At 37.7% G+C, this 22815-nt stretch overlaps 1 protein-coding gene across 1 annotated transcript in view; it reads left to right on the top strand.

Moving 5' to 3' along the window:
• Window positions 1-22815, top strand: part of CNTN3 (contactin 3) — a 247868-nt gene that overhangs the window by 171684 nt on the left and 53369 nt on the right. Inside the window, exons 8-9 of the mRNA XM_060766333.2 lie at window positions 4795-4924; window positions 6825-6975. Of these exons, the coding sequence (XP_060622316.2) occupies window positions 4795-4924; window positions 6825-6975 (281 nt within the window). The remainder of the gene's footprint in view (window positions 1-4794; window positions 4925-6824; window positions 6976-22815) is intronic.

Raw genomic sequence — 22815 nt, 5'->3', positions numbered from 1 at the left:
TCCATAGCACTGTTGATAACAGCTGACTTCAAGCTAGTGTCCTTCCAACTCTATTGTATGTCTGTAAAACATGGACTATCTACAAATGTCACTTTGAACTTCTGGAATGATTCTATCAGTATTCCATACTGATAATAAAATGCCAGATAGAATTCAGCAGACAAGTGGCAAGGACTTTCAGTCTCTATGCAGATGACACCCAACTATATTACTCCACCCAAAGTCAAGGAAGCTGTCTTGGTTCTACATCAGTGTCTGTCATCAGTAATGGACTGGATGGGGACAAACAATTTGAAACTTAGTCCAGACAACACAGGTATGCTCTTGATCAGCTGGAAGACAGATCAGGGAATAAGGATCCAGTCTCTGCTGGATGGGGTTACACTCCCCCTGATGCCACAGGACCACAGTTTGGGGTTACTCCTGAACTTGGGGTTGAAACTGGAGGCCCAGGTTTCTCCAATGATCAGGGGTGCCTTTATACATTTTAAACCTGAGTATCAACTGTGCTTTTTTCCTAAGACACCATATCTGGGTATGGTGGTGCATGCCTTAGTTACATCCTTTTGGATTGCTGTAATAGGCTCTACTTGGGACGTCTTTTGAAAAGTATTCTGAAACTTTGGTTGGTTCAAAGAGCTGTGGCTGGATGGTTAATCAGGGTTGGCTACAGGGAGTGCACAAGAGTAACAAAATGTTGTTACTTTTTTCGTTAAGTAATTGAACAAGTGGGGCTCATTTCTCCCTCATTTTTAGAGCTATTGTGATGAAACTTACTATAATTGTACCACACATTTTCCACTGTTAGCCCACCAAATTCCAGAATGTTACACTCAACTAATTTTAGGAGGATTTTTTTACAAACAATTAAAAAAACTATAAGTGCTATCTACTTGAATGTTATATACAATGCACAAGATAATCCGGAGCATCAATCCCCAGAAGTTTCAGAAAGATTCACACATCTACGGATTTTTAAAAGTTTAGACAAAAACAGTTTCTTCTCCAAAAAAGCGACAACAGCAATTCCCTTGAATGTCTGTCTGTCTATATGACACATAGTTAACTTCATAACTTCAACTTAGCACAGATTTATGCTATTATTTACTTACTTTAGTCCTCATTGCAGCACTGCATTCTGGGAAATGTAGTTTAGGGCATGTCCTTTTGCATTCTCTGCCACTGGGTACCGTACAAATACATTTCCAAGAATGATGTCTTCTCAGTCTCCCATCCAGCTCTACTAGTCCCACCCCCAGCTGTCTTTCCTTATGGTGACTGAGCCAAAAAACAAAACAAAAACAGCCTTGGTTTTAAAAGCACTTAATGTCCTCTCAACTTTACTAAAGTTGCTTAATGCTTATACTAAAAATTAAACTGACCTTGGGAGGCATCTGAAAATTACAGAATCTTAACAAAAATTATTGGTGAGTGTTTCAATTCTCAAATTGCCTCCTCCCCCCCCTTCCCAGAAAACCCTTTCCTGCATGTTTCTAATATTGATTTGTATGCTCAAGTTTAACAAATTTGGTACAAGTTATGAGGAGTAACACCCCTATTATTTCAGCAATTTTGTAAAATTTGAAACGATATATAAAAGATTGCACATTTATTATTTGTTTTTATTATTATTATTATTATTATTATTATTATTATTATTATTATTGAAGTGGTACAAAAAGTTATAAATCATAAAGTTAATTTCATACTACCCTATATCTATGTATTAACCAAGACAAGAGATTTGTACATTTATTTTTAAAGGCTGGTGTTCTCAACTCATTATGAACTATGAATTTTAAGTACCATTATGACATTTTCAGGTAACTCCTTGGCCTGCATTCTTTCAGAAGAAAAATGTTCACTACCATTTTTACTGAATATATTTCCCTTCCATGCTGAGTCAGCATCTGTTACTGTCTGTCTGTTCCCTCATTTATCTATATCCCATAATGACAAATCCTTCCATAGCTTTGAAATGATTTTTGAAGTTCCCAAGTGAGAATCATGATCTGAAATAGATAAGAAAAATGAACCTGCTCTTGTAGTCAAGGCTAATTGAATGTGCTCAAAAGCTTAGATATTAAAGAGAATGTTCCCCAGTCTACCAGGTTGCTAACCTAAACTTCCAAATTTGTGAATAATGGCTTTGTCCTAACAGACAGACACAATGTCAATATCCCCCTGAAGTAACCCTAGCATTGGAATTTCAGAATATTTGACATGGGGAAATAAACACGTGCCTTTGTAAGCTGTTTGGCAATTTGTTTGCATTTCCAGATCCATAACATACATAAGTACATCCTTCTTGGGGGAGAACATAGACTTTTCAATCTATTGATATTATATTATTGATAAAGAATCAAACATCTTACACAAAACTTTAATTGAAGATAATCATCTTTTGAGGAAGGCCCCTTCTACACTCCCATATAATCCAGATTATCAAATCAGGTAATCCACATTATTGCTTTGAATTGGATTATATGAGTCTAAACTGCCATATAATCCAGTCCAAAGCAGATAATCTGGATTTTATGTGGCAGTGTAAAGGGGGCCAAATTCTAAATATCTCAAACAAACATCTTCCCATTTCCATTGCTATCTCTGCATAAAACAGAGCCATGTGTTTATATTTCTGAAAAGAAGCTTTTGTGTAATAGCCAGACTATCACAGGGATTATATATGGTACATCTTGGGAACAGCATAGCCAGCAGTTCTTAAAAATAGCTATGGGTGCAGTCTATTACAAGCAGTTACAAGAAAGCAAGCTGCTATCATTCTCCCTTTCCCTTCTTCTTCTAGGTTTAAGGCCTCTATCTCCCTCTTATCTGAATCCATTTTTATACTGTTTCAAACTCCAGCCATCTGTTCATCTCTGCCTATCAGGAGTAACTTTCACTGGTGTTTTGCTGCCAGCCAAGTAGAAAGAGGTTTTGACAGATCTTTTGTTATTAGCCAATTAGAGCGAAGTTTTACTGGTCTTTGTTCAAGGCTACTACTCATCCAAACAGAGAAGCTTTTCCTTAGTCTTTTCACTGGCCGCCTGAAAGATAAGACTTTAATTGGTCTTTGGGGACGGAGTACTTGCCACCAAGCATGATCTAGGTGGTTCTACTAATTAGATGAACCTAGTCAAATTTCTGGGGTTTTTTTTCTCACTCTGTCTCAGCTAGATTCTCATTTTGTCCTATGTTTATAGTTAGGTGACCAAATGCTCAGTAGTTGCTTCATTACATAGTAATTTCTTTCTGGTGCTTTTAACATTCACATCCTTATATTTTGTAAATATATCCAAAATTCTGTATTCATCTTATAATAATTCAAAGCCAGTACAATATTAAAAGCAAAGACTAGTTTTTTAAAGCATCCTTTTCTGAGCATTAAAGAAATAATATTCAACTTCAATAATATTTACATTTGTCATAATATTTGTAATATTTGTAGTGTAGAATTTCCTTCTTAGCAAGGCCTGGCTGTGGCCCGCCTTACTATCATCCATCAGGAGACCTTTTTCCCATTAATTTTTCAGATTTCAAGGCTTTTTAATAGAGTACTTCTTTTATTTTTACTTACTTTAAACTGCTTTTTTATCACTTTTAATGACATCTTGTTAAGTATATTTAAGTTACTGATAAATTAAATAGATTATGAACAAACATTTTATGTGATTTTTCTATAGATGTGTTTGTTTTAATTGCCTCAAGTCCCAGGTTTGGGGAAAAGGCTGACTTGTAAACAAAGATGATAATGGTGATGATTGTAATGATTGTGATAAATGTAAAATAACAGTCTTTTGCTAATTGCAACAGTACATAATCTACATTTCATGCAAAGTTTTCTGTTTGGGATATAGCAGTTGCTATAGAGAGATCTGGGGAGCGGTGGCTCAGTGAGTTAAAACACTGAGCAGCTGAACTTGCTGACCAAAAGGTCAGCGGTACAAATCTGGGGAGCGGGGTGAATGTCCACTGTTAGGCCCAGTTACATCTACTGGCATTGTATGACTACAGCAGGCCTGTTCAACCTGTGGTCCTCCAGGTATTTGTGCCTCCAACTTCCAGAAGCCCTAGACAGCTTCAGGAATTCTAGGAGCTGATGTCAAAAACACCTGGAGGGTTGCAGGTTGAAAAGGCCTGAACTACAGCATCTAAGTTGGAACAAATCTGAGTGACTTTTTTTTTAAAAAAAAAGAGCTGTCAAACTCTTCACAGTGGACCGTTGAGTGGTCAGAGTTTTCCCCTTGAGGACCAGCGTGTAATAATCTAACAACCCAAAACAGCTCCGCCGGGCAGTTCTTTGCAGAAGACTTGGAATAGGCCACATGCAGTCTCAGAAGTTATGTTATTAATTTCGTTTTGAGGAACCAAATGTAATTTTTCCCTCCCTGTGAAAATATTTTGTACAAGTACTGATGCTTTTAAGCAGCAAAATTAAAGTGAGATGATCCCAGGATTGTTAGACATAAACCACATTGACAATCAGCTCTAACTCAATTTTCTCAGAATTTGAAAAGGGATTTTCAAAGCTGGTGTTCTAGTTGGAGGCTTATATCAGCTGGATAGCAATTTAAGCTTGGTATCTTATAAAACCCATTATTATTACATTATACAGTTTGGCCAAAGCATGCCAAAAACTCCACAACTGACATAAGCATCAGTTAAACTGTGTTTAAACTCTTGAGATTTGATAAAGGTATAGTGTATAGCTCTTCAGGCAAAATATCATCTGCTGTCGAAGTTTCAGTTATTTGAAAGGTGTGTATTTTTGTAACTTTTGCTCTTACTGTCCAGGGAAGAATACAAATTGAAAACGGGGCTTTGATCATAACAAATCTAAACTTGACAGATTCTGGCATATACCAGTGTGTAGCAGAAAACAAACATGGCACTATATATTCCAGTGCTGATCTCAGAGTTGTAGGTAAGTCTACATTTTCCAGTCCATCTTACCATTGCAGTTGATGTTGTTGAATCAATGTTTCCTATTCTTTTAGCTCCTGTATTATTTTTATTAATAATATCTTTAAAAAATAAAAATAAATTTAAAAATACAATAGCAAGCAATTTTACCTGCATTGCTGAGTGGTTTATTCACCTGGTGGAGGGTGGGGAAGAAGAAGCAATAGTAGCCTCCTGTATTTTACTGCCCAATTGCTCACAGCTTTAAAACAAGGACACAGGATAAATTATTAATTAGGGGGCAAAGAGAGACAAAGGCTTGGATACAGGCCCAGAGATTAAAACTAATCACACGATCTGGAAACAACATTGGCTCAGCACATTACTCAGTAGCTCTGACCTTCTGTATCTCAGCCCTGGTATTCCTGGGAGAGCAATGTCATTTAAAAGGAATAAGGTGGCTTCCTGTGCCCTCGTCTTTGATTGTGGACACAGGGCCAATAATTTAGTCAAAGAGGTGATGCTGGCGTGCTTTTGGAAACAAATGACAGACCCTTATCAAAGCAGAGTGCTGAACTGGCAGAGCTCCTGGAGAATTCAAATGACAAGCATCCTTTTGCATTGATAAGGCAAGTGAAAGAAGCTCCAATATTAACTTGTGCAGTTTTAACTGTGTTTTTAAAGCCATGTACTGCCACCTGTTCATAAGAATCACAGAGGTACCAATAACAGGTACATATAAACAGTAGAATTAATACATTTCAAAACCACTTTAAGTATCATGACTCAGTGCTATGGAATCATAGGAGCTGTACTTTTACAAGTTCTGTAGCCTTCTCAGTAAAAGAGAGCTGGTGCTTCACCAAACTACAAATCCCATGATTCCATGGCACTGAGCCATGGCAATTAAAGTAGAGTCAAATTACCTAAATTCTACAGTGTAGATGTACCCTACATTAAATAACCGCTCATATGAACACCTTTAGAGACCTCTATTCTTCGCCATTAATTTTAGTTGGTTAATACTGTCCCATTTGTGCTGTGGAGTATGAGTAATCCAGTGAACTTTTCCAGTGGTCCAGAAAAACTACACCCATGTGCCTTTTTGGTTAACACATTGGCTATTTTGTATCAAAGGAAGGCAAGGTTCTATTTCTCTACTGTAAGTAACTGCTTCCCTTTTTCTATTTAAAATACAGTATTGCAATTGAAGCAGGGCTATAGGTGGAAGGCTAAACAAAGTATTGTCAAAGGCTTTCATGGCTGGAATCACTAAGTTGTTGTGAGTTGTCCAGGCTGTATGGCTATGTTCCAGAAGCATTCCCTCCTAAAGTTTCACATGCATCTATGGCAGACATCCTCAGAGGTTGTGAGGTCACAACCTCTGAGGGTGTCTGCCATAGATGCTGGCTAAATGTCAGGAGACAATGCTTCTGGAACATGGCCATACAGCCCAGAAAACTCAAAGCAACCAAGTCTAAACAAAGTTGTTAGATTGAACATTTACTACATGGCTATCAGTTTGACAACTTTCTGTGCTGAATTCAATTCCTCATTTTGCAACACTTAATACATTTGTACAACTCATTTAAAGCTAGATTAGCTAGTAAACCTGAGTCCCAAATTAAATTAAAGATCTATTTACATGAGTAACAGGATACTGGACTTAGCCAGACTGTTTGTCTGATCCAGTGCTGTTCTCGTTATGTTCAATCAGTGTAGCATGTGCTTCATTCCAGTTCAATTAAGAGGCATTTTAATGTACAGATTCTGCTCAATACTGCATTTTCTGAGCTTGGGTGTCACTTTCAGATTCTTCAATACTTAAAGAAGGGAGGGGGTGAACAAGAATTGTGGAGTCTGCTGACAACGTGATGGAGAAAATGTGCTTTATACTTAATAATGCATTTTTCTTCTTCTAGCATCTGCTCCTGACTTCTCTAAAAATCCAATGAAGAAACTGCTTCAGCTTTTAATGGGCAGCACAGCTCATTTTGAGTGCAAGCCAAAAGCTTCTCCTAGAGCGATGATTACTTGGAAAAAGGGAGGTGAGCTGCTTCAAGAAAATGAAAGGTATCATGTAAATTGTGAATGTTTCTGTATTATGATTTGACTTTTACTTTTCAGTTGTTTTACAAACAAAAATAAATGAAAGCACTTGTGCTGTCCACTTTAAAGTCAAAATGAGATGGCAAAACTGCAGAAGGTCCTTGTTTCCATGGTTTATATGAAATACTTGCAATTTTCCTACCAGTAGAAGCAAGAGCAAAACAGTTATTTTGTGTACTTTTGTACATGGCATTTTGTTCCAAAAAAACCCAAAAAAAACCCCCAAAAAAACCCCCACAAACTTACTGATTCCCTTAATGAAAAGAAAGAATGAAAAAAATCTTGAAAACTTTGACATCTGAAAATTCTCTTAAGAACATTTTGGAAATTCCTTGCTCTTGTATGCAATAATAAAATAGAATTAGCATCCATAATACAAGTATTCCTCTTTTGTGCGTCTGTAGAAGGGTAGTTGAGAGGGAAGCAAAACAGGTCTTCTTCTGTTTGTGAATGGTAGTGGATAGAACTAAGTGGTACTTGGACACATCCTTGTTAATGTAAATTCATACTACTTTTCATCACTATCACAACCAATTTAATTTCTGCCCCATCTTACCTCTCTCTCTAAACTGCCAGCAAAAGATTCATGTAGTAATTCAATTTTAACCAGCTTGGGAGCCTTCCCCCTCTTTCCTGCTAGATCCATTAAAATAATATGCAAGACATTTAAAACTGTGTGTACAATTAAACCTGTGCACTCACAGCCACACATATAGTAAATGACTGTAATAAGGCAAGATCTGAAGAAGCCAAGATTATGAAAATAATAACATTCTTATTAGGTGAATTATTCTTGAAAAACACTTAGGAGGAAAGTATGATTGAACTCAATAGAATTTGAGAGGAAATTATGCTATAAATTTGTATTACACATCAGAGCAGAAGTACTGAATTATTGTTGCTGTCCCATATTTGTATCAAAATTGGTTAAAACATTAATCCCTTCCCAGAACCTACTGAAAGCTACATCCCAATGTCTGTTTCTGAAATTACTACCCCACGAATTGTTGTTGTTGTTAGACCTATACTTACACAAATTATTTACTTTTATTTTCTTGACTTCCCTTTGCCAGCCCTGCATTAATGGGGCCACCAGTGCAGTCTGTGAGCCACATGTACCTTCCATGGTGTTTTTGTACCCTTGCAGTCCCTTTTTCGCCTGTAGTTCATTTTTCAAATGGTGCAGAAATGTGTTTTGAACAAGATATACAGAGGAACAAGCCTTGTTTTAATTATTTGTTATAAATGAAATCTCCAGCATTGCTTCAAAATACCTTATTCCTCATTGTATTCATAACACTCCTATACTAAGCAAAACAACAATGAGAACAAAGTTTCTTTCTGTGGTAGTTTATCCAGATTTTTATATTGCTAGATGAAGAATGTAATGGTGAGAATAGAGGAATAAAAAGAGCAAGCGCTGAATGTGTATAGATTTACAACATAACAGGGTCATCTCATTGTCTCACAATGTGGTGCTGAGATGTCTGAACCCGCAATAGTCCTGGCCTAGCAATTCTAAACCTCAGAACTTATGACAAAACAAATTCCAGAAGAGATTATTTCCAGAAAAACTAGTGACCTGTGTGTTCCCTGACTATAGTTTTGGATTTCCCTTGGCTTGTTGTTCAGTTGGACTGTGATTTTACCTTGACTTGGACTAGAACTTAATTTAATAGCCTTCAGTTCGGTTCAGTAGTGTGGTGTAGGTTGCTCCCCCTCGATGGACTGTCACCTTGTCGTGGTGAGGGGGCTTGCGCGTTCCGATGAACCTGTAGGCACAACAACTGGAGTCGTGCACTCCCAGGAGTGGCTGCGGGGGAGGTTCCAGACCAAGCACAGTCCGAAGACCCAAAGACCTCAACGGCGGAGCAGGCGGAGGATAACATGGCACATGTTACAACGGCTGCAAAGGCGGAAGAAGGCTGCAACAGACTGAGAAGCCACGGTCATTGTGGTAAACTACATCACCAGTGGAACCTCACTCTGTGAAGTCTGTGTGTTGATCAGTTGTGCACTGACCTCCACACATTAAAAAAACCCACGCACAGGCGTCTTTCGCTATGATACTTCATCTTGTTGATGGGAAGCTTCCCACCGGAGTGGAAATAATCTATCGGACAGATGGCAAGCTATTCAACCTCAGCAGACTGAAAGCCAAAACCAAGGTTACAACAACATCTGTTATAGAACTCCAGTATGCTGATGACAATGTCGTCTGTGCGCATTCAGAAGAAGATCTACAAGCCACTCTAAACACCTTCGCAGATGCATACGAGAAGCTCGGCCTGTCATTGAACATTGAAAAAACCAAGATGCTTTTCCAGCAGTCACCAGCCAACCCCTCTCCAATGCCAGTGATACAGCTTAATGATGTAACATTAGAAAATGTTGATCATTTCCGCTACCTTGGCAGCCACCTCTCCACCAAAGTCAACATCGACGCCGAAATACAACACCGCCTGAGCTCTGCAAGTGCAGCATTTTCCAGAATGAAGCAGAGAGTGTTTGAGGACCGGGACATCCGTAGGGAGACCAAGGTGCTTGTCTATAAAGCTATTGTCCTCCCAACCCTGCTCTATGCCTGTGAGACGTGGACTGTCTACAGACGTCACATGCAGCTCCTGGAACGTTTCCATCAGCGCTGCCTCCGGAAAATCCTGCAAATCTCCTGGGAAGACAAGCGGACAAACGTCAGTGTGCTGGAAGAAGCAAAGACCACCAGCATTGAAGCAATGGTCCTCCAACATCAACTCCGCTGGGCCGGCCACGTTGTCCGGATGCCTGACCACCGTCTCCCAAAGCAGTTGCTCTACTCCGAACTTAAGAACGGAAAACGGAACGTTGGTGGACAGGAAAAGAGATTTAAAGATGGGCTCAAAGCCAACCTTAAAAACTCTGGCATAGACACTGAGAACTGGGAAGCCCTGGCCCTTGAGCGCTCCAGCTGGAGGACAGCTGTGACCAGCAGTGCTGCAGAATTTGAGGAGGCACGAGTGGAGGGTGAAAGAGTGAAACGTGCCAGGAGGAAGGCGCGTCAAGCCAACCCCGACCGGGACCACCTTCCACCTGGAAACCAATGCCCTCACTGCAGAAGAAGATGCAGAGCAAGAATAGGGCTCCACAGCCACATACGGGCCCACAAGGAAATCCATAATGGAAGACCATCTTACTCGTCCAACGAGGGATCGCCTAAGTAAAGCTCCCGCCCTTCAGAGCTTATGACCCACCAACTTTGTTCAAGAAGTGAGTGTCTTGTGCATTGAAGATTCCTGAAAGGCACCACCACTGTAACTATCTCCTCTGTGAAGAGTAGGACATATTGTGGACACTTACTCTCACTGTATCACTGTTACACCACAACTCCATTGTAATAGGATTTTGAGAGTGAAAGTCATTTTGTATGAGAACACTATGAGGATGACTAGTCAGGCTTCTGAGACTGTTTCCTGTGTTCTGATATTGACTGTTATGGCCCCTTTCAATTCCTCTAGCCTTTAGGATGCAATACATCTACATCCGAAAAAAAAAAGGTTTTTTATCCATGAAAGCTCATGTGATAATAAAAATCAGTCTCAAAGGTGCTGCCTTTTTCTTTTTCTTTTCCTTTTTGTCATCCCACTTCCTTCACCTTTTGAAACTCAGAGAGTGAGACATGGACACGAGGGGAAGAAATCACTGTATATATTCAGAAACACTTTGTCCTAACAGTGGGTTATTTCCTATTACTGAGCTGCTTTTCTAAAAACACATTGTGAAGAGAGGAGTGCCATAGCAAATCAGCAGATGATACAAATTATCCTGGATAGTTGAAGTAGTGCCAAGGGAACTAATAAAGCCAAGCAACCTGGCAGCACCTTGACAGATCAGAATCAATGCTGACAAATGCAAGGTAATGTGTGTTGGAAGGAAGAAATTGAACTACTAATGTACAGGACTAGATTGTTATAAATTAACCTGTAACTGCTTAGGTCTGGGCATCATTTGTGCAGAGTTCAATGGAGACATGTACTCAGTCTACAGCAGCAGTCAAAACAAAGTGAATGTAGTATGAAGAATGGGATTGAAAATAATACTGGAAATCGTTTGCTGTTGTTACATAAATCGATGTTAATGCCCTTAGACCTTGAATGTTGCAGGCTGTCCTGATTGTCCTAGCTCAAATGCAGAAGGGAAATTAGGAATGACAGGAGAAGATTCAAAAGAATTGATAAGATTTTCCTTTGAACGGTAAGTAGGAAGAATTGAAGAGTGATTTAGTTTCAGAGGAAGATTAATTTGATAGGAGTCTCTAGATACAGAAGAAAGCATGATCAGATCCTTCATGGTTTCCTTTGCACAATTTATATTACTAAAAAAAGAAAATGAAAGGCAAAACAGTTAAGGCAGTAAGATAAGGGTCTTATGTGGGAGTAATGTTTGAAATTGATATATTGCTGATGACACATAATATGGCTGAACCAATGTGGAGCAGTGATTGGAATGTTCTGTTTCAATGGGGAAATCATAGAGTTCAGATTTTGGAGTTCACACTTCTGACTGGAGACCTTGGAGCTATTGAGATAAGCAGTGTATAGGATCAAAATAATTTCACACACTCTTTTCAGTGTTTTTGGGAAGTAGAAATTCTACAGTGAGCTTTTATATAGTATTATTACATCAGTCTTCTCAATCCTGTTTTGTGCAAGTAGAGTTAGGACATGTCTGCATCAGCCACTAACCCCGAATCCAATTGTCCTAATGGTTTCATCAGATAGGGCTTATTTCAACGGCATAAGCCAGTTCAGCTATAGTTTACCCATAGAGCCCACTGGCTCCCACCCCATGGAGTTGAGAAACTTCTGAAAGGGCTCCATATGTAAACTATAGTGAAACCAACATATGCCGCCATGGTGGCAACACAGAAGGCTTCCCATGTTCCACCAGGCAGTCAATGCTTCCCTGCATGGGATGGGGACTCGAGTAAATCAGGTGATGTGAGGTGATGGGTTACCCACACCCCCTGATGGGTCCCTCCAGATTCACCATGATCCATGGCAATTATTGTAATCTTTGTGATAAGGTCATTGGTCAATTGCTCTGTGATAAGGTCATTAGTCAGTTGCTTGTTTAATGTGTTTAGCAGCTTACTATTTTTTTTGTTTTTTGTAGAACTGCATAGAACATTAGAAGGATTGTTTCATAATTATTCCACCCAGTTGCTCTATGGTATTGGTGTCCTAAAAGTTTAGAATTATCCTCCTCCTCCTCCTCCTCCTCCTCCTCCTCCTCCTCCTCCTCCTCCTCCTCCTCCTCCTCCTTTTTAAAGAAGAACCTTTCTTTTTGACTTTTTGTATCATATGTGTGTGCTGACTTGCCTTTCTCAGGCACTTCTTTGCCAGAAAAGAAAGAATCCCAAATATAATCACTTTATTGGAGTCTTTTTCTATCCATCATGGTCAGGTGTTTTTAAAAACTTTTATTCCATTTTCAGCAGAGTGAGCAATTTAAACCAGTTGAGGGGGAGGGAAAGGGCTTCAGAACCTAAAGCTGAAATCAAAATCTTATCCATTTTTTATAAAGCCATCTGAACCTCTATCACGGTAGTGAATGAAGCTTCTAGTCATAAAATCTGAACACATCTGGGATTAAGTACCATTGAATTAATTAAGACATTGTTCTGCATTCTGTAAGATACATTTGTGAGTTACATTAGCACTGTTTAACTCATTCATATGTTCGAAAAGAAGGGAAGGAGGCTTATATTTGCAAGAACAGGGGAGATAGATAAAAAGATAGATAGATGACAAACTAAATTTATGCACCTACTTGATCTTATATTGTTGCTTTGGGTAGAAAATCAACCCAGAGGGAACATTTTTTAGACAATATGAGCAGCTGGATTTCTGACCTTAATCTTTCAGTGCCATATAAACAGAATGTATTAGATTAACCCAGGATTAACTACTTAATTAAAAGGAAAATGCTTTCACAGCAGAATAAAATCATATACATTTTGATAGAAGTACTCTAATTCTCTTCTACCTTTGAAGTACGTGATCTGAAGGCTGGGCTAGGTATATATTCCCCTCCCCTTGCTGCAAGTTTTAGGTGACAGACTGATTTCTGTCTCAACAAGAAAACTCCTCAGCTTGGACCCCTGCTTTTTTTGTGTCCTTGATTTTGTTCACTGTTCTTGGCCCTCACTATTTTTTTTCTTTAAAAAATGAAAGAGGCCAAGGTAAATTATGCACAATGAAGGGAGAGGGAAAGATAAGGTGACATTAACTCAGCTAATGTTAACTTATCAAGCTGGTTGGCTTTTTGATACTTGGATACCATAATATCTGGAATGATCACCTATTCTTCATAATAGTGTAGCTGTATTTTTTTTTTTGGTTAATTCTAAGGGTTACATAACTGGTTTGATAACTGGAGTCATCAAACTAAGCTGTTGTCTTTTTTATGATTTTTTAAAACTTCATAGTAGGGCAATAAATCTGCAATTGGGAAATGAGACCCCTTTAGGTTTATACTAACTATTGAGATGGTGAGAGTTTTTCGCACATTTTTAACAAGAGTATTTGCACTTTTTATGCAAATGGGAATGCATGATTTTTATGGAGACTAAAATTGCTGCTGCTTTTTGTTGCATTAATATTGAAATAATAGAAGCCTTGGATTGGTTGCTTGCATACTTTGCTTCATTAAAGAAAAAAAAGCCTAGTTGAGCAAGCTATAGGGAACATACTATGCCCTTATTAAAGAAGCTTAACTGGCTTCCAACAATTTTCCAGGCTTAATTCAAGGTGCAGGTTATTACTTACAAAGCCCTATATGCTTTGGATCCAACCTATCATCGAGATTGCATCTCTTTCTATGAACCGGCACAGGCTTTGAGATTGGCTGGGAAGGAATTTTTCTCAGTCCCACCGCTGCCTCAAGTGTAGTTGGTGGGAATGAGAGAGGGGGCCTTCTCTGTAGTGGCTCCCTGGCTCTGGAATACCCTCCCAAAAGAGATTAGATTAACTTTTCATTCAAGCCTAAAAACATGGATTTTTAAACTGGCCTTTGACCTTGAGTTGGCTAAAATGGGCCTATATTAAGTTGACACTTTGGCACTTTAGTTGTGTATAGATGGCAGCTAGTTTTAACCATTGATGTAAAGTGTTTTTAAATTGTGTATTTTATTTTATTTTATGTATTGATAGTGGTTGTTTATAACTGTAATGTGATATTGTTTTATACTCATGTACTGTTGCTGTTTATGCTGCACTTGCCTTGTTAGCTGCCCCAAGTCCCTTTTTGGGAGATGGAGGTGGGATACAAATAAAGTTTGTTATTATTAGTATTATTAGGAGTAATTTTTGCTAGCAGTGTAATTCTTCACTACATTTTATTTTAAAAGACACAATAAGCAATTCAGCAGCATCCTTTTCTCTGCAATAAAGTCTTCAAAAACCACATAGGAGATGGAGGTGGGATACAAGAATAAAGTTGTCATTGTTGTTGTTGTTTTTGAAGCCTATATACATTCTAGGAATCATCCTGCACAGGAATGTTTTGCATAGAAAATAGCATTTTCTGTGCAGAAAAAATATGCCTGCTATAAAAACATTTTATGTACAGGAAAAAGCTATTTCCTGTACAAAAAATGCTGTTTCTTATGCAAACCATCTGTATGAGATTTTTATGTAGAATATTCTCAATTACTGCATTTTTTACATAGGTAACCCCTTTTTTTGCATTGGACTGTTTTTTGAATATTATTTACATCCCTACATTGCTCAGAATGTGGAAACTTTGGTTGGGAAAAAAAGCAGTCACCTACGGATGCAAAGAAGACACTAAAACTAGTAATTTCAATGAATTTCTGCTTCTGATGTGGCAAGAAATCTTATCAAGGTGTATAATGCACACTGGTTTTATGGTTGCATCACTGGTGCTATGCTGTCTTCATTAGGCTGGAGTAGAATAGTAGACACAGTGAAGTTAGTGGTCTAAGTTATGGATTAGGACTCTTTTAACATAGGGGTAGAAGTCCATTATGGAAAGCCACATCCTCCCAGCCTCAGAGAGTGTCAAACTCCCTATGAATAAGTCTTACCAAGAAAACTCTAGATCACTATAATTCAGAGTTGACTTGAAGGCACATCGATCGTATGGAGAAAAAATAAACAGCAATGTCCCAATATCCACAAGGGATAATTTCCAGGACCTTGACCTTCTGTGAATGCATGAAGCCCTGGTCCTGGAAATTATCCCCTGTGGATGTCAAACATACAGGTAATAAGGATGCTCTTTTTTCGCACTTGCAGTACAAATAGAGCATTTACTATTCCCACCCACCCTTTTTACTTTTTTGCACCATGCAGTGAAGAGTAACCAAACTTCCTCTGTTCCACTGCCTCGAAGAACGTAGGATTGTTACTCTCCTTCTCCCTGACAATGGAGTGCTTGTTCTACATTGTCACCTGAGAGAAGAAGAGATGGCTTTATTTGTTCTCCCTGAGGACAAAACCCTTCCTTTTCTTCATTACCAGGAAGAAGGCAGGGCAAAAAAAGGAATTATGGTCTCTGCTTTTGGGAGGGAGTTTATGGGGGCACAGTAATTCTTCCTGATTACCCCTGAAAAGCTTTGGCTAGTATGTGAACACTGAATAAATGTATATATTGATATAGGGCCACAGATGTGCAGAGGTCTTACAGTATGCATCAAAAGTGCTGCATTTAGAAAAGATGCATATTGGCCAGACATTTTGTACTTTGTGCAACCTGATTTCCTATGTTGTTGAATTCAGGGAAACTGCAAATTTTTTCTTCATGCCAAATTAAACAAGTTATTATTATTGTTATTATTATTATTATTATTATTATTATTATTATTATTATTAATTATTATTATTATTATTATTAAAGTTTATTTATACCCTGCCACCATCTCCCCAAGGGACTGGGAGTGGCTTGCATGAGGCCAAGCCCAACAGTACATCAATAAACAAAAGCAATAAACAAAAACAATAAATGTGGTACAATTAATATAAATCACATATAAACAATAAACAGTAAACAGTAACACATAAGAATTTAAAAACCTATGGCCGGGCCAAATGTAATAGTTTAAAAAATTCAAAAATAAACGCAGGGCATGAACAAGGTAGGATATAACTGGTATAGGGTTTTCAAAGAGAGATGAGGGGATGCAATCCATCCTAAACCAGTAGTAAAGTGCATTCTGAGGGCATATTGCTGAGAATTTTCCTTATTCTGGGAAGGCACACTGGAACAACCATGTTTTTAGGCTCCTCCTAAAGACTGCCAGAGTTGGGGCATGCCTGATGTCCTTGGGAAGTGAGTTCCAGAGTCGGGGGGCCACCACCGAGAATGTCCTCTCCCTCATCCCCACCAATCGTGCCTGCGAAGGAAGGTGGGAGCATGAGCAGGGCCTCTCCAGATGATCAAAGAGATTGTGTGGGTTCGTACACAGAAATGTGGTCACGCAGATAGGCGGATCCCAAAACGTTCAGGGCTTTGTAGGTAAGAACCTACCGCTTGAATTGGGACCAGAAAATGAACAGCAGCCAATGGAGCTGGGATTATTAAATTATATAATACAAGTCCCTTCTTTCCCAAATACTGGAGAGACAAGAATTTTGGTTATTCTCCTCATCCTTACACTTGCCTCACTTTTATGAAGGAGACATGAAATTTTACTATGGTTGATTTCTCAGCCTGTGGAGACTCCTTATCTCCACAGAAAAATATAGTGAACATTTTTTATTTCCCTGCCTTTGAAACAAACTATAAACTAAATTGAACTTCAGTCTGTCCTCAGTGATACCATTACAGAAACAACAGGGGCCAAACTAAGACATCATGGTTACAAAAAAAAAATCCACTTCTCATTGCTTTTGGCATATGGCTTATTGCTATGGAAAAACCATCATATTAGTAGGCTGAGTAAAGAAAGAAAATAGAGATTTATCTCCATTCATATCCCCTCCTCAGTGTGGGAATTTCTGTGTCATCTTTGTGTGGACAGGTGCTTTGTGTGGATAGGGCTTTCTCGGTGGTGGCCCCTCGACTCTGGAACTCTCTCCCTAAGGACATCAGACAGGCCTCGTTGCTAGCAATCTTTAGGAGGAGCTTGAAAATGTGGCTGTTCCAGTGTGCCTTTCCAGAATAAGGAAACTCCTAGCATTATGTCCCAACGCACTTTATCAGAGATCTAAGATATCTGCATGCCCATCCTCCTCCAAAAACCCCACCTTGTCATGCCCAGCACTTTTAATTTTAATTATTACATTTGGCCCGGCCATTGTTTTTAATTGCATCATTGCGTGTTGTTAATGTTATTGCTTTGTTTTTTGAGTTATTGTGTTGTTATTGTTGCTGTTGTTTTTATTGTTGTATTTGGGATCGGCCTCTTGTAAGCCGCACCAAGTCCTTCAGGAGATGGTAGTGGGGTACAAATAAAGTCTTATTATTATTATTATTATTATTAATATTAATATTTCTGTGTAACAGTACAATTCTGGAGTAAAGGAGGTTACTAATGATTTCTGTAGCCCTTTGTGAAACATTCTTAAATTGCTGTTTTCATCCTTTAAAGAAATCAGTGATTCCATGCCACCCATTAATAATCCCAACAAATATTTATTTTATTTATATCCCACTTTTATCCCAATAAAGGGTCTCAAGGCAGCTAACACCATATTTTAAAATTATACATTAAAACTATACATCATCATTAGTAGACATTTAAATATAAGAGTTATTTTTAAAGTCATAAAACATTAAAATTCATGAAAGGACTATATACAAACCTTAAAACCCTCATTGCACAGCATTAAAACCACATCCCAATTAGGGTTTTTTTTTTTTAAATAATCTTGATGGCATAAAATGTTTGACTTGTTGATGGAATAACAAAGATGGAGCCATCCTGACCTTTTGCCAATGTATTAACTTTAGCTGGTGAATATTATATGTAGTTAAGGACTCTGCAAAGAAATTCTGATGAAGTCATATCAAATGAGCGCTGATGAAAACTGAAATGGTCTTGATAGGGATCACTGGCTAGATGAGCCTTGGGCAGAATTAAAACAAAGTCATTTGCACTTACGTTTGCTTTATGGTTCGAAACTGTGAACCGGAAAATAGTGTATTTGTGTTTTACTTACCGCTAATACCAATAAGGGATTAATTTCCTAGCCTTTTCTCTTGAATAGTCTAGCTTAATTTGGTAGAAATGTGATGGATGTATAAAACGGTAGCTTCAGCCTAGCTTTCCACTTACCCTGTCTATTAAAATGTTGTCAGCTGGAAAGCAATACATTACTGTTTATTATCATATCAATAGAGACTTTATTTTGTTAGCTCCTTTGAAGAAAGGCTTGACAAATATATAAAGCAATTTGTGAGTTACCATGACTATGAGTTGAAAACAAAGTGGTGATTTTTCTGTACTCGCTGCCATATCCCAATTTATGCTCTTGCATTTTGTTTTGATTACAAGCAATTTTATCTTTCTACTGAGTGCTCAGTTTGCTGACACCTACCATTTCAAAATGAGAGCAGAAGAGAATAAAACGAATCAATGTGTATGTGTCCTAATGCCACAAAATTTGTATGTTTTAAGATGGAACTGGCGTGCAGTTAAGCCTAAATCCAGTTGCTATAGTCCCAAGCAGAGCATGTCCATTAAATCAATTGAATTTAATCTATCTACTCTAATTAGGACTAACAGATTCAACCAAGAGGTGACAATAATCAAGCTAGTCAAGATGTCATCTGGTTGCAATTCCCAGATGTCGTAGCTAACATAGAGCCCCTATTGCACTACACTGTTGTAGCACTATATTCCACTTTACCTGCAATCATGACATCCTGTGAAATTCTTGTTTAGTAAGGCCTAAGAGCAATCTGGCACAGAATTCTAAATGCCCTTCCCTAAATGGCAAATCCCAGGATTCAGTGCCATCTTGCCTTGCCAATTAAAGTGGAATAATAGTGCTATAACTCTATAGTGTGATACAAGCAGTAATTAATGGTGAGAAATCTTGGGAGGAAACTGATGTATAATTTAACTTTCAAAAACTGAAATGTCATTACAAAGAGTAGGTGGCAGGCATGTTCTCTGCAGCCCTAGAGGGCCTATGCCCAGTTCTATGTAATGCCTTTAATTTACAGGAAGGTAGATTCTAATTCATTATTACAAGAAAATTCCAATTTGGCAATGGAACTGATCTTAAATGGATTGTGTTTCTATTTTTATTTATGTTTTATGTTGTTTAAATCTTCTATTTTAAACTGAATTTTTTGTTTCTTATCTACCATGAAAATATTTAATTTTTTTTAAAAAAATGAATGTAAGATATCTCAGAAATATGGAATATAACATAACAAACAAAGGAATGGCAAAGTTTATAGGAATTGTATAGTATTAGATGTAGCGTGTTTCCCCCCCTTGTTGTACTTTGAAGGATTTTCAGATTTTTAAAATTAATATGGTTGAATGTGACAATGCTCATGAGATATCATATAGTCATCTTTTTGGGTGGACTTGGTTATTTTTGTTATGTTTAAGGAATTTGAGAAATCATGGATCATATTGTGTGGGACTAAATATGGTACTGAGGAATCTTCTTTACTTCTTTCTAATCCAAGATTATTTGATGCTGATTGGTCATTATTCTTTAGAATTATGGTGTGTAGACCATAATGATTACCTACTCTTTGGTGGTTTTTTGCAAGCCTGAAATCTGGTTGCTCTTCTGTCATTTAATAATTCATTTTTTGTAGTTCTCAAGTATATATGGCAGTTAATAAAATTCTTTAGGTTTTATGTCATCATAAACCCCCAGAGAAAAAAAGAAGAAGTTCACAATGTACTGGCAGTTAGTACTTCCCAATTGAAATAGTGAGCCATTGATTTTCATTGGAAACAAAGCTGGAAGAAGACATACATTAAGTGTGGGTTACCAATTACAGAAAAAGATTGAAGGAGAAATTGTTTCATGACTCATTCTCATTTATTTTTTAAAAAATGAGTGTCAAAAGCCTGAAGTAAAAACTGCACATACAGTAAGTGAAAAAAGGTACCTAGATATGAAGTATCTAGACATAAATTGAAGGAAAACTCCAAATTATGTCCAACTATAATCATTTCCATATTGATGAATTGCTGATTTGTTGTTTGAGATAGTTTTCTTGTACCACTACAAATTGTACTACTCCATCCTGCAGGTGTGTAGATTTATAGATTAGAAAAACAGAAGCTTAAAGTACAAAAGAAGCTCTTTACTTCCTCTTTCTTCATCCATCCACAATATAAGAAGAAAGAAATCTGAAATAAAATAACATCTGCAAAAGTATTGCAGCATTTTTATAGGACTGTAGGGGACATCATTTGAGTTCTCCCTTAGAAAGCTGCAATGCCTAGGGGATGGGGGGGGATTCACATTGCTAGATTTCTGTATGTTAGGATTGGGCAGTGTAGCCCACAAACTACATGCAGTTTGTCAGGGCGTGTTTTGTGGCCCTCTGGGCCGTCCTGGGTCAAAATAATTTTTTTCATATTTTACCCTACAATATCTGCCATGGTGGAGATCCAAGAAAATTTGATTATGGGCTGCCTAGTGCCTACTGCAAATACAAGCAATCAGAACTTGGAAAAGTTATTTTTTGCACTGCAATTTCCTGAATCCGGCACCCAGTAGGGGCAAAATGGAAACTTTTCCAAACTCCACAAGTGAGACACATCAGTACTAGCATAGTCGGGAAAAGGGGACAATTGGTAAAGAAACTAATTTTTGCCCTTTACGTGCAAACATAAAGCAGCTTTATAGGGATAGAGCATCAAATCCCACACCCATCACTCTTGCTTCAGCCAATTTTATCTGTTTCCAGCTCCATCACCAGGAATGAGGCAAGAATAAATAACTCCTTGAAACCATGGGTCAATATTGTTTGAACAATAAGATGTCTACCACTGTCACATCTGGTTCGGTCCTAAGCACTAAAGGTCCTTCTTTTGCTGGTTCTTTTACAGCTTTGACTTTTTAACCATTTGGGTCAATAAAAAGTCCCCTTGGAGAGATAGGGCAGGTTATAAATAAAATAATTATTATAAATACTAGGCTTGTTTGATAAGGAAAAAATGGTTCAAAACTCGTTTCGGATGTAGGGGGCACTGACGATTCGGTTCAGAAATGATTTCTGAATTTTTCCAAAATGTTTTTTCAGAATTTCTGAAATTTCCAAAATTTCTGAATCATTTCATTATGGCGAGCACAATTGCACAATACGCAAAAAGCTGCAAACAGAACAGGGAAAACTTCCGGGGATTCCCTCTCCCTCATTTTTAGACCGCTACTGACAAAACTTGCTATTGTGGTAGAAAACTCTGTCATCATACTAAATTTCAACATGTTTATACAATCCATGGCTTTTAGACAATTTTTAAAGTAATTTCAGATTGCCAATATACTCATAAAATATATTTTATTTAAGGGAAAATCTTCCAGTCCTTTATCATGCTCATCCTTTCCCCCATTCCCCTTTCAATCTTGCCCCAGACCCACCCTTTACACACTACTCCCTTACAGCTACACAGATTATTGTGATCACAGTCTTCTGAGCCTTGGTTCACATATTCTTCCTTTGAAGTAAGAGTGGATGTTTTGTTTTCCCTAAGTGCACTGCGCACAATTTTACAAGTGCATATATTTTATGCCATGTAACCAAAGTGTCCTTCTTCCTACCACAGTAGAGTGTGTGAAAGAGTGTGAGAGAAAGAAGGAAGAAGTAATGACAGAGACAGAAAGCAGGTTGCTGTTTCTATGTTATATACATTAAGGAAATATATGGCATTCTTGTACCACCATATTGGATAGGTTTATCTCAAGAGACTATTTATAGTTCATTATTACTTTGCAGGCACCTAATAAAAATATTAATTTCCAATTATGCTGGTCTGTCTTCTCTCTAAAATAAGCATATAAAGCAGAACTTCTCCCAAAACATTTTTTCTTCTGGGCTCTATGAATAAAGAGTGCATTAAATGAGAGGGCTGGGTGAGAATAAGGGTACGGCCAAAAACAACTACAACAAAACACCAGAATTACATTTGAGTATATGTAGCCTTTCATTCTGAAACGCCTTGTATTGAGAAAGTTTTCCTCTAGGTTAGCTTTACCTATGTTCCTTATTGTACTTGCATATCAGACAGGTTTAAAAATATATCTTGCTTTGGTGCCTTGCTGATACCCTAGATAAGCAGGCCTGTTTTGATTGTTTTGTCTGATTGTACAAGTAGCTAACAAGATTAAATCTGTTTAAATAAATACAGAAACTTTAACTTAATTCCAGGATCTCTGGGCAATATTTGTAACTTGTGTTTTGACCTTAAATTTATTTTAGAGTGGCTACCTTTTGAATATCATGCTAAATGTTTGTTAGAGCATCATAACAAATTAGGATTGTTTTCCATCTGTATGGAAGGGAGGAAGAATTACTAGCACTTGCCCATTTGTTCTTGTTATATTAAACATTGGTGAAAATGGTGCCAGTTCTGCAAATATTAAGCATTTGTTACACTTTCTATTGTGAATATGCACTCTTCAGACTATCAATAGTCAGTGAATATTATCAACCACTCACAGTTAATGGACCTTAATATCTGAATAATCTGAATAGTTCTTTGTGTACTACACAATATAGCAATAGATTACTATTGTTAAGTATGGTGAACAATGTTCTGTCTCTTTTGCTTTTAAATTCAAAGCTGAAAAAAATTAATGTTGAAGAGGCAGGCATTTTGAA

Source organism: Anolis sagrei, chromosome 2 (genome assembly GCF_037176765.1).
Source record: "Anolis sagrei isolate rAnoSag1 chromosome 2, rAnoSag1.mat, whole genome shotgun sequence".
Classification (NCBI taxonomy): domain Eukaryota; kingdom Metazoa; phylum Chordata; class Lepidosauria; order Squamata; family Dactyloidae; genus Anolis; species Anolis sagrei.
Note: the sequence above shows the minus strand (reverse complement) of the source record. Positions and strands in the feature narration are given on the sequence as shown.